Source organism: Aquila chrysaetos, chromosome 24, assembly GCF_900496995.4.
Source record: "Aquila chrysaetos chrysaetos chromosome 24, bAquChr1.4, whole genome shotgun sequence".
NCBI lineage: Eukaryota > Metazoa > Chordata > Aves > Accipitriformes > Accipitridae > Aquila > Aquila chrysaetos.
In genome coordinates this window covers 367,612-381,048 of record NC_044027.1, presented here as the reverse complement: position 1 = coordinate 381,048, position 13,437 = coordinate 367,612, and the positions used below count along the sequence as shown (strand labels likewise).

Below are 13,437 nucleotides of genomic sequence, written 5' to 3'. Positions count from 1 at the left end.
ACCCGGGCTCTGCACAGGTGTCCTCAGAAGGAGAAGAAAAGTTTCTTAAAACTTATGCGGTGAAATCAGGCTGGCTGGTAGATCATTATCTTAAAAGAAGCACTCTACACAAATGTTCTAATACACCAACAACTTACAGCATGTTATCAATAATGCTAAAAAGCATGGAATTTTTATTTTAGCTCCTCAGCATGAGAGCCTGCAAAGTAAGCTCCCCCTGCCAATGTCTTCTGAAGTTATAGCAGAAGACAGCCTCTCTGGAACAAGAAGCTGTGAGTGAAAGTGTACAGAAGATTCACCACTTTGCAATAAAGAAATGCCCCTTTGCTCTTACAGCAGTATGCTGGCTCTTGATTCATCTCTGACATGCCAATGTGTCTCTCTACGAGCTGACGAGGAACAACTTCAGGCAGTTCTTAGGGAAGGTAAAACAAATACATGAAAGAACATTAAGATCCCTTACTAGTGAACAAAAATTCATGCAAGTCCCTCCTTTTCTCAAACTGGGATAACAGCAATCAGTTCCTGTCATCTCAGTTGCTTAAATAGGCTTTTTACTGCTTTTTGTTTTATACGGGACAGGAGTCTGGTTTTAAAAAAATAAGAAACTTTCACAGAACCTTTATCTCATTAACCACCTCCTTACCAGCATGTAACACCACATCTGTCCCCTCTGTGCAGCTATTCCCATCAGGCTACACCATTTCGCATCAACAAGTGAGGCAGTACTTGCACCCAAAACTTCACAGTGGAACGTGTAAAGGAAAATAACCACACAGTGATGCGTGCCGAGAAAAATGCCCCCCGAGTCTAACACGGGGCTTGCGAACATTTCCCTCCCCTTGTGAGAGTCCTCCTGCCTTCCTCCAGCTGTTGGCAATCACAAGCACTACTTGAGCAGACAGGACCAGAGTACTGTACCTGGCTCGGAGATAATCAGGCTCTGGTCGGAAGGCAGCAGGAGGAATTCCCTGCAAGTGTCCAGGTCCAAGCTAGGCAGACTTTTCTTCCGGCACAGCTCGGTGACAATGCGGACTGCCTTCTGACAACGGCCGTCATCCTTGGTACCACTCATCTCCCACACTGCATCCTCCGCTATCCCCCTCTGCTGTCTAAGAAAGTCAAACTAGGAAAAGAGGGTTTGTTTATTTTTAATCACACAAACAGATTCACACCAGTTCCACCCTCTGGCATGGCAGCGCCCTAAGGGACACCCTGTGCCAGGCAATGCTCCAGATCTACAAACCCTCCTCAGCATTCAGACCAGGGAGTCTCCAGTCAGGGTCCCGAAACCACAGCTTGCTGCAGTCCTGCCAGTGCTCCTGATGCCTTATTGCCTCTGAGCTCAGATCTCTGTTTACTGCCAAGGCGTGTTCCAGACAAAGAACCTCCTACCAAATTCAATTTCATGCCCTCCATAGGACGTTGTTAAAGCTGCAGCCCAGATAATTCTTTTTAACCCTTTCATTGCTGCCCATTATCCGTTCTCCAGGTGCAGAGTTTCAAATCCCAGCCCCAGAGCAATTTTGGAAAAAAAGTGAATGCTGAAATCTTCTGGCTGAGGGCAGCACATCATCAGACAAGAGAAACAAGAGTGCTCCCATGAACACTGCACAAACTACTTACAACTGCCAAAGGCAACATAAGAAAAGCAGCAGGTTTTATTGATTCGTTTGTACTGGTCCTAACACAACAGACTGCAGATAGCAATAGAGATTGAGAATGCTATTCTACTTCATAATTAGATTCTTTGGGTTTTTTTTTTTATTTTCTGCAGTATTTTTTTATTCCTATTCTAATCTAACAGACAGGTCATGCCATGTAACAAAGCTACACTTTTGAACAGAGAATAGATTTGACAGGAATGGGAAAAGAAGCAATTGTATAACAGGCAATTAAAATTATGTACAGCAGAATGATTTCTTGCAGCTTCTGGAGCAGGGAAGCTAGTACAAATATAATGAGCATACTGGAGAGGCAGGGCTAAAGCTCTGGGTCCCTCAGCCCCACGTCACAACAGAGAATGTTTAGATCCATGCCACTGTGTCTATTTTGCCTGTTGTTAATTGCTGAAGCACTTTGAGCTGTCACACCACATGAGTCCCAGGAGTTACAGGAGCACCCACTGCAGCACTAGGCTCCCCTGCAGCACAGGTCCTCTAACAACCCTCCAGCCCAGCCACGCAGGCTCCTGCAAGGCTGCAAAGCCCCCAGAAGCTCTGTGTCTCAGTCCCCAGGCTGGGAACTCTGGGATCTACCCCAGGTGCCTCTAGTGCTGCCTCCTCCCGCCTGGTCCCTGCCCACTTCTGGACCAGCCTGGGGACGACAGAGGCTGGGCATTAGGGAGCTGGCATCGCCCCAGTGCTGCCCCACACCTCCCCACAGGTCAGCACAAACAAGGTGCCCTTCCACCTCGCTGCAGCTCTGTGGGGGGCTGCCAGCCCCCACTCAGCAGGTAGCCCTGAGCTCCCACTCCCTCGCTGGCTGGATAAAACGTACTGTAAATTCTCCAACTGTTGGGTTAGTGACTCACTGCCAGCAGAAAGGGCCTGTGTAGCAGCTGAGGTGCATGTGCCAGCCACACGGTTAAAGGCATTGCTCCAACATCCCTGTGCAGATGCAGACGGGACCCTTTTGGTCACACCAGTCTTTCCTGCCTCCCTGCCCAGACCAATGTGTTTTGGACACCTTACCCTTGCTAGCTGAGCACAGGCTTCTGCCACAGTGCTTTATCCAGCATAGAAACCTCTCTCTGGCAAGAGCAACTTACCTACTAAGCACTTCTCCTTCCAAAAACTTCTGTTGCCATGACAACACGAGTGAAATCTTTTCTTAACACAGCAATATCCTACAATTGGTCACAAAGAGGCACTTCTAATTAGACACTACCACCTCCCGGTCAGTGCTGTATAACCTTCTGCTGCAAACAGTTTGAGGCATATCTGCAGATTAGGAAGTATTCCTGAAAATGTTTACCACATGCAAGCAAACACCAACATCACCAGCTGCTTGCTGGCAGCACCACGGCTTGCAGAGGTCTATGTTTACTGAGTAGAGATTCCAGACTTTGCAAGGCTGGAAGCTAAACCAGTCATTCGCCAGGAGCTCAAGCTCGGGTATAGTTTGCATTACATTTATATGATAAACTCACTAAAACCACCCACCTATTTATCTTTTTAAGAAACTTGAAACTCAAGTTATGCCCCAAACCTGTCTTTAGAACCAATCATTCCTGTCACCGACACCCCCAGCCTTTGTCTTTCCTTATTCATTGCACAGTATTTTTCCTTAGGCTATACAGCCCTTACAGAAGGGCCTTTCCCTCCCTGATTTGGGTCCATACAACATCTACAAGGGGCTAGGCCCTACCCTGCTATGGCCTCTTATGTGTATTGAAGTATGAAGGAGTTCATGACAGTTTTGCTTCAACAGTTCAGCCCAGGATGTTTTCCAAAGCTGAACATCTGGTTTACTTCTGCCTCCTGCTCCAGAGAAGAAACTTGCAGATGTACACTCGTGTATGTGAAGAAACCTAGTGCCACTGCAGAAGGTCCTACAGAATATTTTTTCCACCTGTGACTGAGAAGATGTAAGAGGAATGTGACACATATTGAGCTGAGTCCACCCTGCAGATGTAGTCACGATGCAGCTCAGGGATTTGCAGTCCTGAGAGCAGGTTGCAAGAACCCATGCAAAGAAAGCCATAGCTGGGGCTCTGAGACCTCCATGGGGAGGCTGGAAGGATCAGAGATGATGTTTACTCACCTGTGACAAAGCCTAACTCGTTTACTGTAATGAGCACGCTGCTCACCTGGGCAGATTAATGACACATCAATCAGCACACAAAGAAAAAAAAACAATAAGACACTACATAGGTTAAGTTACAATCACCTTGTGCTGGTGCTGCTTCTTCCCTGTTAGAGTCCTCCTCAGGGTGACTGGATCCCAAACATCTGATCTCTCTCCAGTAGTAGTCTGCTGCCCACTGCTTGAAAGCACCACTTATGGCAGCAGTTCCAGAACCAGATTAGCATATGCAAAAGTGATTAAAGACAAATTAGCAAAACAACCCCCAGCCTTTCAGGACAACATTACCCTCCTCTAGGAAAATTCAGGTATGTGCAGTGTCCAGGAGGCCACTGTAGGGCAGAAAACAAACATCAGCCGTTGGTTTCTCAGAGCTGGGGAAGACTGTTCTGCAAGGCAGGATGTAAGCCATGCTAAATTTTAGAGCACTGCAAATCCAGCCTTATAGCTTCTGTAACCGCATGAAACACCACATACCCTGGAAGCCATCTATACCTTAATAAAAGGTGTGGGAAATGCATACAGAGCACCAGACCATCCCAAACCAGGATCACATAGTTTCTAGCAAAGAGTGTTGAAGCATCCCCAAGTAGCAATCAAGTTTACATTTGCCACTGTGACTCCCCGCACAAAAGATTTCACCCAATTTACTTCGACAAAGCAGTGGATCAAGTAGCTATGGTTTGCACACACCATGTCCTGAGAGCTCAGCGGAGGTCATGTACATTGGGATTTAGTGATAAACTCCTATGCTGAGTGACCACCTACATTTCACAAGCAACAGAGTCCCAGGCTTGGCAGCCAGCTTCAAAATATGAGCTAATGGCAGCAAGAAGCAAGGAATAAGTACATCAGCACCCATCACAGCCTCCCAAGACTTTTCTAAATGGAGCAGTTTTGCCCCCTGCATCACTGAAACCCATAAGTTATACATGTGACCAGCCTTGACACACACACAGGCATCTCAGATGATGCCTCATAAGAGCTATTGGCAATCAGCTCATGCCTGCCAGCACCACTGCAGCAGTGGGTGCTGTTGTGCTCCTGGCCAGGCAAGAAAGGAGCTGAGCTGGACCTGGTGAGGGAGCAGCACCTCTTCGCTGCTCCTCCTTTCATTTCCTCCTCCAGGCACCTGTGGCCCAGACTCCCAAAACCAAAGTACAGTGAGACCCAAGGGGATGCAAGTGAGCCCCTGGCTAATGATACCATCACCATGTCTCCCCAGTGCAACAACAGTTTTTGCCTGAGCTACCAAAACTGGCACTAAGAGAGGCATTCCTGGAATACATCAGTCAAGTGCTGCATTTGAAATTTGCATTTAACTTAAAGAGATTTCAACAGACAAAAAAACCCCCACGCCAACCAAACCCTTAGAAAAAGGTTAATGTCCAACTGAGAGCTTGTAACACAGAAATCAATAATAAGTTATTTTGAAAAAAGCTAATTTTATTTCAAAGGTAATACCAAGAACTTTTTACTTTTAAATCTAAAGTCACCTTGGGTCAATTATTCACCTTCATTTACATATCGGAGGATTCCAGGCTTGCTGGGTAACAATAACAGGAGACCCTGGTATTAGCATCTATACTCTCAACAAATATTTCTTCAGAACAGAAAACCAGACTTTTTTTTTGCATCTTGTAACTTTGAATTTATGTCATATGCACTGTTGATTTTCCAACATAGATGGCTGGAAAACAGCCAGGTAGCAGCTGCAATGTCTGAAAATCCAAACACTGCTTTTCCCAAGCAAGGACTCTGGTGCCTGCTTCTCTTCTCCCATATACACATACATATGGCTACTGAGATACAGGATTTTGCCTCTCATCTCTGGCTGGGAAGCTCCCACTTTGCCACATGGAGCCGCACAAGGAAAGCTCCGGAGGAGCCAGACCGCTCTCCCCAGGCAGTGCAGCTTCCACCACCTTCCAGTCTGTGCTGTGCCCCCCTCCCCAGCCATGCTGGAACCCCACAGTCAAAGGGTGGAGGGGCACGAGCACAGAACAGGGGGACAGGGGCGGCTCCTAGACTGCTGCAGAGCATCCTTTTTGCAGCCTGCCTCAGACTGAATTTGTACTTGGAGGCCAAATTGCTCCCCTAAGTCGTGTTTCCACCTTCCAGTATGAACAGCAGAGGCAAGTGCCCCCCCCCACACTCCCAGGGACCTGGGCAAAACTGATGATCTCTGAAGGGGTTCAGCAGCTTTGTCTCGTCCGCATCCACCCTGGCATTTTGGACTTCCCGTGTCTGGCAAGCTTTTCCCTGCAGCTGCATTCACATGGCATTTAGGAAAGCATGGCATGCCTTCCTCTCAAATGGTAGCATTTATCTTCTCCCTGTCCAGTTGCCTGATGTTACATTTAGAGAGGCAAAGCTAACAGTTAAATAGAAAAAGCTGTATCTGTAGCTAGACTAGAAGGGCTTAGAGTTGAATAAATGTTAGGGAAAAATGGCTCAACGGACTTGGATTACACAGAGAAACGCCTTATATGCAACAACACAACTTTTGAGTTACCTTTGAAATAATCACTTCAGACAAGACTACAAAATGAATGAAAATACTGGCTATAGCTTGCATCAGTTGGAGGGCTGCACATACTGCTCAGTAACCAAGATTGAAAGCGGTAACATTTATAATAATCTGAGAGTGAGAAGATTGAGAAAGGATGATAATTTTCCCATCAGTAAAGCAGAAGACAAGCACCAAAGACAATATTACCACAAACATTCAAGGAACTAGAAAGTTTTGTAGCACACTGCAATTGGATTAATGAGAGTATGTTCAATACATATCTAATTGTAGGCTATTTATGTCTGGAGTCCAAACATGGCTAACTATATGTACAAATGTTTTTTTCTATCCAGCATATCTGGTCACACCTATGGGAATGTGTGCTACTAAGGCAGAATCACAAATTTATTTGTCCAGCTGAGATAGAACATGCTCTTCATTTAATTTGGACTAGGATCTATTTGAAGCTGATTTTTTTTTTTTTTTTTAATAATAATCAAGTCTGGAGAGGGAGCAGCAGCCTTTATTTATGCCAGTTCTAACTAAGTATGATATTGTTTACTCTCCCAGTTAATATGATAATTGGAAACAGCTCAAAAATTATTCAGAGTTTCTTGCCAGGAAAAACGATGCTGATCTGATCCTTTGGCAACATCAATGTGCCATCTGTGTACAAACGTAACATGTATTGCTGTGCACTTTCACACACAGCTTTGATAGGCAGATCTTCTGTGGTGGCTGACAGTAAGCAAGCAGCAAGCAAAACCAACATCCTCACCCAATCTCTGTGCACAGAGAAGAGATGACCCTGTTTGTCATAATGGAGACAGAGCTTTAAGAATTAGTGTAAATCCAATACTAGTAGCAAGAATTGAGCTCAAACTAACTTTAGAAAAAAAATATCTAAACAAGCTCTGCGCTAAGTGTTAAATCTGTACCGGATTGCGTGCAGTACAGAGCTGCCAGAGAACTGCAGTCTCCTGCCTCTGCTCCCGGGAGCATACGGAGCAGACAGAGCTTTATTTACATTTCTGCTGGTAAGAATGCAGCAAAAAAAGAAGTACCTCCACATGGTGGAGAGGGTAGTCAGGCAGAGCTGTTTTCCCCCAAGAGCAAAGATTTACACTTTTTTTGCACAAAAAAGCACAGACTGCTCCTCTGTTCATCTCCAGCAGAAACATTCACCAACAGAAATATCTCCAGTACTTGATCCCTCATACTGCTTAGCAATAAAACTTGCCAAGGCTCCATTTGTTGCACAAAGCAATACTAGAAATATAAAGGAAATGCTGGCTCCCCCCTTGTATATACCTAGTCTCTCCTGGCTGCATAGTGGCTGCTCATTCCCTGTATCAGCTTTCTTGGGAGCAGTTACTCAGTTCTAGACATACCTCTCCTTGAATATCCTGGCAACACAAGGAAGAAGAAAGGAAGAATAATCCTGAATTTGTAGCCTGAAGTGACAGTCCCTGGACTGCACTCCAAGCAAACTCTGAGATGCGAAGTTTAAAGATAAAAAATTCCTTCATACTTCCTCAGCACAGTACATGATGAACCTGCATAGCAAAAAGGCCACCGCTGCAAGGGGTCACCAGTATCTGCTGCAAGCTCCTGTCCTAAAGTGTCAGTGAGGTATTGCTGTGTAGTGCTAGCTTTATTGGTTTAATGGCAAGAAAATGTGGCTTGGTGTCCTGAAGAGCACTGATTCCAAGAGGCAGTGCAGCTTATTGCACAAAAAAATGGACACCAAAGACAGACTTCTTTGAAGCTGACTGTATCCAGGCAAGAAAGCTTTCTAGGGGCAGGACTATCATAAAAAATTGTTTTCTAGTGATGGGACTTCTGAATATATATTTATTGACCTGGAATCTTTGCATGTGCTCAAGGTGAACAGTTTCGGCATGATTTGGCAGGGCTAGAAGCTCTAAAAAGCCATTTCTGTTCCAGCAGCATCAGATGGCTGAGAGACATCAGATGAGATTGTATCAGCAAGATGTGGTTGTGAGTATTGGAGCTATCAGCCATGCCCAAAAGCCGTTACCTAAATAGCTTGGGGAACACTGACCTTCCATTCTCCAAGCATGTGCATTGAACACAAGGCACAATCTCAATAAAATTAATGAAGTGAGAGCCCAGGGCCCATGCTGGGGTACCTGCCCGAGGACTTGACATCTTGGTTGCCTCCAAGCTGAGGCAGCTGTGCAAGGCACAAGCCTTGTGTGCACAGTCCCAGTGACACACACTGCGACAAAGGCCTGTCAGCTCTGTGTCGGTTTGACAAGCTAGGGTTAGTTAGGATCTAAATTTCAGGAAGATTATGGCAGCAAATCCTGTTACCTGAACATGGTACTACCTCACAGGAATGAGTGTTAGGCTGGGATTAGACCCATTTCAGTTCCTCAACCTGATTTATAAAGTTAGTTAGTCATTATCTCCCCCCAGGTCAAAAGCATGTTTCTGTAATGCTGCAAAAACCTAAAATGTGGCTGTTGTCTGGTACACAGCTATGAGAAGAATTAAGCTGGCCTTTGCTGGCCAGTGCTAATGACAGATGTTAACCCATCCTTTTTCTGAGAACAGATAAAAACCCGCTGCTTTTAGGGTCTCATTTCAACCCTCTGTGCCATGGACACTATTATCAGTATAACTGCATAATTTTTTTTAAAAAAGACTGCACTTTCCTCGAAGGCCAATAAAATGCTGGTGTCAGAACCCAGAAGACAGATTAAAATTTGTCTTCAGTAATAAAGTGCTAAAGATTCCTGAGGAGCCTTTGCTCTCATACACTCCTCAGCCACTGTAATTCAGGAAAGCAGGAGGAGGCCCTTTTAAGTATAATTGCAGTAGTCTCTAGGTGTTCCCTGTGGCATTAAGTGTTTCCAGAGCAGAACGAGGCTTTGGTCAGTGATGTCCACTGACAGTTCATGTGACGCTTTCAAGTCCATGTATGCACACAGCTCTAGCAGCTATGAGGTGGGTAGTCTTTAGATCTGAAACAGCTCTGGACCACATTGCATATGGCTTTGCCTCGGCACAATTTCTATCAGGAAAAAAAAGAGCTAGACACTGAGAGAGTTGGATAAAAGAATCTGGAAAAATCCCATGTGTCTGCACAGCACAGTAAGAAACTGAACACATCCACCTGCAAACACCTTTCTCCTGCACTGTAGGCAATAACACCTGGCAGTGAGTGCAGGAGGTTGTGAGCCCAACCCTCCTTGGAATTAGCACAGACTTTAAACCACAATTGTTTTCATGGAAACAGAAAAGCAAAGCAAAATATATTTAATCTCAACGTTCTGGAAGAAACAAGCTAAGCCGATATCCATAATGGAAAATAAGGAGCTGTAAGTTGGGGTTTTTTCTCCCAGTGTGCTTACAAAGTATTTGCCGTATTCTAATTATTTTCATCCCTCCCAGTGGAAATACAAGTAATAAAAATAGCAATATTTCTATAACAGAGAAAACAAAACCAATGGTGCACAATTGTGCCTTCGAGAGAAAATGCTGTAGTGTTTTTACTTCAGGAGAAAATTAACATGTGAAAAGAAACTTGAGAGCTCTTTGATTAACCTGCTCAATCAGCCTCCAGAAAGCCCCACAAAACTGCAGGATCTGCTCCCAGCCCCGCCTCCATCCGGTGCTGATGCTTCCCATCCAACATCCCAAAGGACACGAGTGGTATCCTCTCAAACGGCACCTTCCCAACAGGTGCAGCCCCTGCTCCCAGAGCGCTGCCGCCCTGCATCACCCCGCATTGCCCCACAGGCACCGACAGCTCTTCACACACCGTGTTCTGCAGTATCCAGCCCATCCGAAGTGATCCTAGCATCGGGTCTTTGGCCACTGCGTCTCATTACCCCTTGTCTCTCCTACTCCCCCAGGTGCTTGCCTGCCCGCAGGGACACGGTGGTGGGGTGGGGGTCCTGCTGCCAGGCCCGCTTGCTGCAGTGCAGGCAGTCCTAGCAAATCCTGGATAACAATTCCAAATCTCTTTCACAAGACCCACAGCCAGCAATCCAAGTGATTTTTCTGGCTAGAGACATACAGATCTGCATCGAAGATCTCTGTTATATGTACAGCTTACCCTCAGAGCATCCTCTGCAAGGATCTCTCCTGGGAGCCCAAAGCAGCCTTTGCAATACTCCTATTAGTGAAAAAGGAAAAAAGAAAACCCTTGCCAATTACTTCACTACTTAATAATCTCCTTCCACAGGTGACAATGGACAGAAGACTTAATCCTAAATGACAGATGTGTTGGCAATCATCTCAGTTCCCTAGGATCCTCATAGAGAAATATAACCAGCTTCCTCTATTAGCCATGCAGCATATGGGACTTTCCAAAGCTGTTGGTTTCTGTTGCATCTACTTTCCCACGGTTTCATATCCCCCAGAAAGAGGAGCATCAGGTCTTGCAGTTTGGAATAAGGGTGTCCTTGCCAGCTGCCCATGGAAAGAGCAGGAGGGCCATGCAACAGAAGAAAAGCAACAGGCTGCTCTCATCAGGCACAAGGGTTCAGAGCCCAGCACTGGTGCCCGAGGGCTCACCCTGGGGAAATGGCTGGGGAAAAAGGATCATGTCTGCCTCATTGCAGGGTGTTTGCTGCTCCTGCCAGCATCAAATCTCAGGGCCAAAAGATTTCACTGGGTTGTTTTTGGGGTTTTTTTTTAAATCTATTTACTTACTGATAACATTATTTTCCAAGGCTCTAAAATGACAAGAGGCAAGGACACAGAGCCATTATCACTGGCAAAAAGTTGTTTACTTAGTAGGTCTGCTTAGATAACAGTCAAACATCCTCCCCACCACTGCTCTCAGCCAGTGAAGTGCCCTCCATCATCACAACAGAGTGCTGTCAAAGGGAATAACCCCAGTCATGGCCAGCCCAGATACGCAGAGGCTGACCAGCCCAAAGCCTCCAGCACCCTGTCCCTGGGTGGTACATGCTCCCAGGGTGCCAGGGGTCCCAGCCCCAGACATTGTCCAGACCTTCACGACTGCCATGCCAGAGCCCTCCTGTCTAGGGTCACACTGCAAAAGTCATCTCTACACATTATTACTAGAACTCAGGAACAAACAAGAAAGAACATTGTTTAGTTTAAAGTAAGAAGTAACTAACTCATCAAGTAAATGGGGGTATAGGTCTTCCACTGACTTTGATGAAGCTCTGTTAACTTACACCACCTACAAATGTGGCCCCCATAAATCATGTCTCAGACACATGCATCCAGAAGGCCTTCTCTGTGAAGCCAATCACTGTGCTCATCATACAGTAAAGGCAAGAAAGAGAGAGGGCTCGCTGGAAGTACAGAGTAGGATAGAGTCTCCAGGCCCAGCAATAGCAATGTTGAATTACTTTCTACAGAATTTAGTTTTCAACAGCCAGCAGCAAATAAGATGGCCTGACACATTTATGTTCTGCTCAGGCACTAAAAGGATACCGTGTGTGTGTGTATCTATCTGGAGGAGAATTAGATTGATTATAATTGGGCAGAAGATTAAATTGGTTTGAGATGTCCACAGTCACCCCATGAGGCAGCAGCACACTGAGTATCAGATCACTAGCTGTCAAAGGGAGCTGAGAAATTGTAGAGTTAACAAAGATCATATTGTAGCTCCGGACACCGAGCTAGGGAAAGAAAACTTCCAAATAACAAAGCAGAGTACTGAATGTTGACAATGCATTCTGATTAATCATGTTTTCCAGAGGGAAGGAGAGCATTGCACAAGGGTGGTAAACACATGAACACACTGCAGCTTCCTCAGGAGACACAGACCACACACAGCTCTTCTACAGCCCCAGTCAGCTCTTCCAACTGCCTGCTGAAGGAATAACTGAAATGCCTCAGTATTACCTACTTTGCCCTGCCTGTCTTTCCAGCATTAAATACTGTTCCTTAACTCATTCACGGTAGTTACAGCCCTTCCTTTACGTCAGATGCAGGGCAGCAGGAAAAGAGATGAAAACGGTGAAAATCCAGTCCACGCCATGGTCATTATTACCACTCAGTGTTCCAGTACAGCTGTGCCAGACCTCAAAGCAGGATGAACATACTCAGTGTCTGCTGCATGGCCTGATTTGGCACAAAAATCCAGGGCTAGGATCGATGGCAGGCTCAGATCTCACCTAGTCTCAATTGTTTGGTCAGCATCAAGAACACACAAGCCCAAGAGACAGCATCAGATGCAGGGCCAGAGCACAGGGCTCCTGTCTACAGGTGATGCTCAGACCTTGTTTCTTTCAGGAGCGCACAGTAAGCCTACGGTGGCACCAGTGGTTACTTGCTCTGCTCATGAAAAGGAACCCGAGACACAACTTTTAGCAACAAAAAATGACTGAGGAGCATCTCCTTCCTGGACAGGTTTCAGCAGTGCAGAGAGCACCCAGAGCCTATGCTACATGCCTGATTCAAACAAAAAGCCCACTGTTCTTTGTGGTTGGCACCAACAGTGCTCAAATTAATTGCCAGAGACAGGAGAACAAAGCTGATTGCTGTCATAGTAGCTCCTGCTTGCGGAAAGCTTCCCCGACCCCCAAGTGCCTTGCAGTCACAGAGATGAAGGGGAGCAAACGAGGCAGGTCGCCAGCTGAGGCTGTTCTTATGCACCTCCTGCCCAGCAGGCATGGTCCACAGAGCTTCTCCACAGCAGGAGGCAGGGGGATTGCTGCTGCTGCCAGCTGTGCCCAGTGCAGTCATTTCCAACTTGCCACACGCAATGTGACAGCATGGCCTTCAGCTCTCTGCTCGCACATCCAGGCAGTAAGCACAACACTCTATTAAGGCTAAGATAGAGAGAGAAATGAATGAGATTGAAGTGCCTAGGTTACCACATTCCATTTAAACATGAACACTGACCCTGGGATATAATGCAACACACGCACATCTCAGCACATCACCCATGCCTCGCTCCCAGCAAATGACAGATCCTCAGCAGGTACCTCTCACGCCTGCAGAAATCAAAGCCAGCCTTGCCTGAGAATTTCTTCCCAAGACAAAACTGTTTGCTCACTTGGAGACCAGCATGTAGACAGCTGTGTTAAGAGCACCATCTGGTGACACATTCCATATAAGAGATTTTAAAGAATGAATGGTTAATTTACAAATTCTTAGCAGAA

At 46.0% G+C, this 13,437-nt stretch overlaps 1 protein-coding gene across 2 annotated transcripts in view; it reads right to left on the bottom strand.

Annotated features, from left to right (window-relative positions):
- The window catches only part of SYT6 (synaptotagmin 6), a 40,065-nt gene extending 38,678 nt beyond the window's left edge, over window positions 1–1,387 (bottom strand). The window contains exons 1-2 of one of the 2 annotated variants that reach the window (XM_030000883.2): window positions 1,247–1,387; window positions 922–1,126 (exon numbers count right to left, since the gene is read on the bottom strand). In XM_030000883.2, coding sequence (XP_029856743.1) covers window positions 922–1,126; window positions 1,247–1,258 — 217 coding nt within the window. In that variant the 5' untranslated portion in view covers window positions 1,259–1,387. The remainder of the gene's footprint in view (window positions 1–921; window positions 1,127–1,246) is intronic. The other variant, XM_030000882.2, reaches the window with a different exon arrangement.
- Window positions 1,388–13,437: the final 12,050 nt, after the last annotated feature.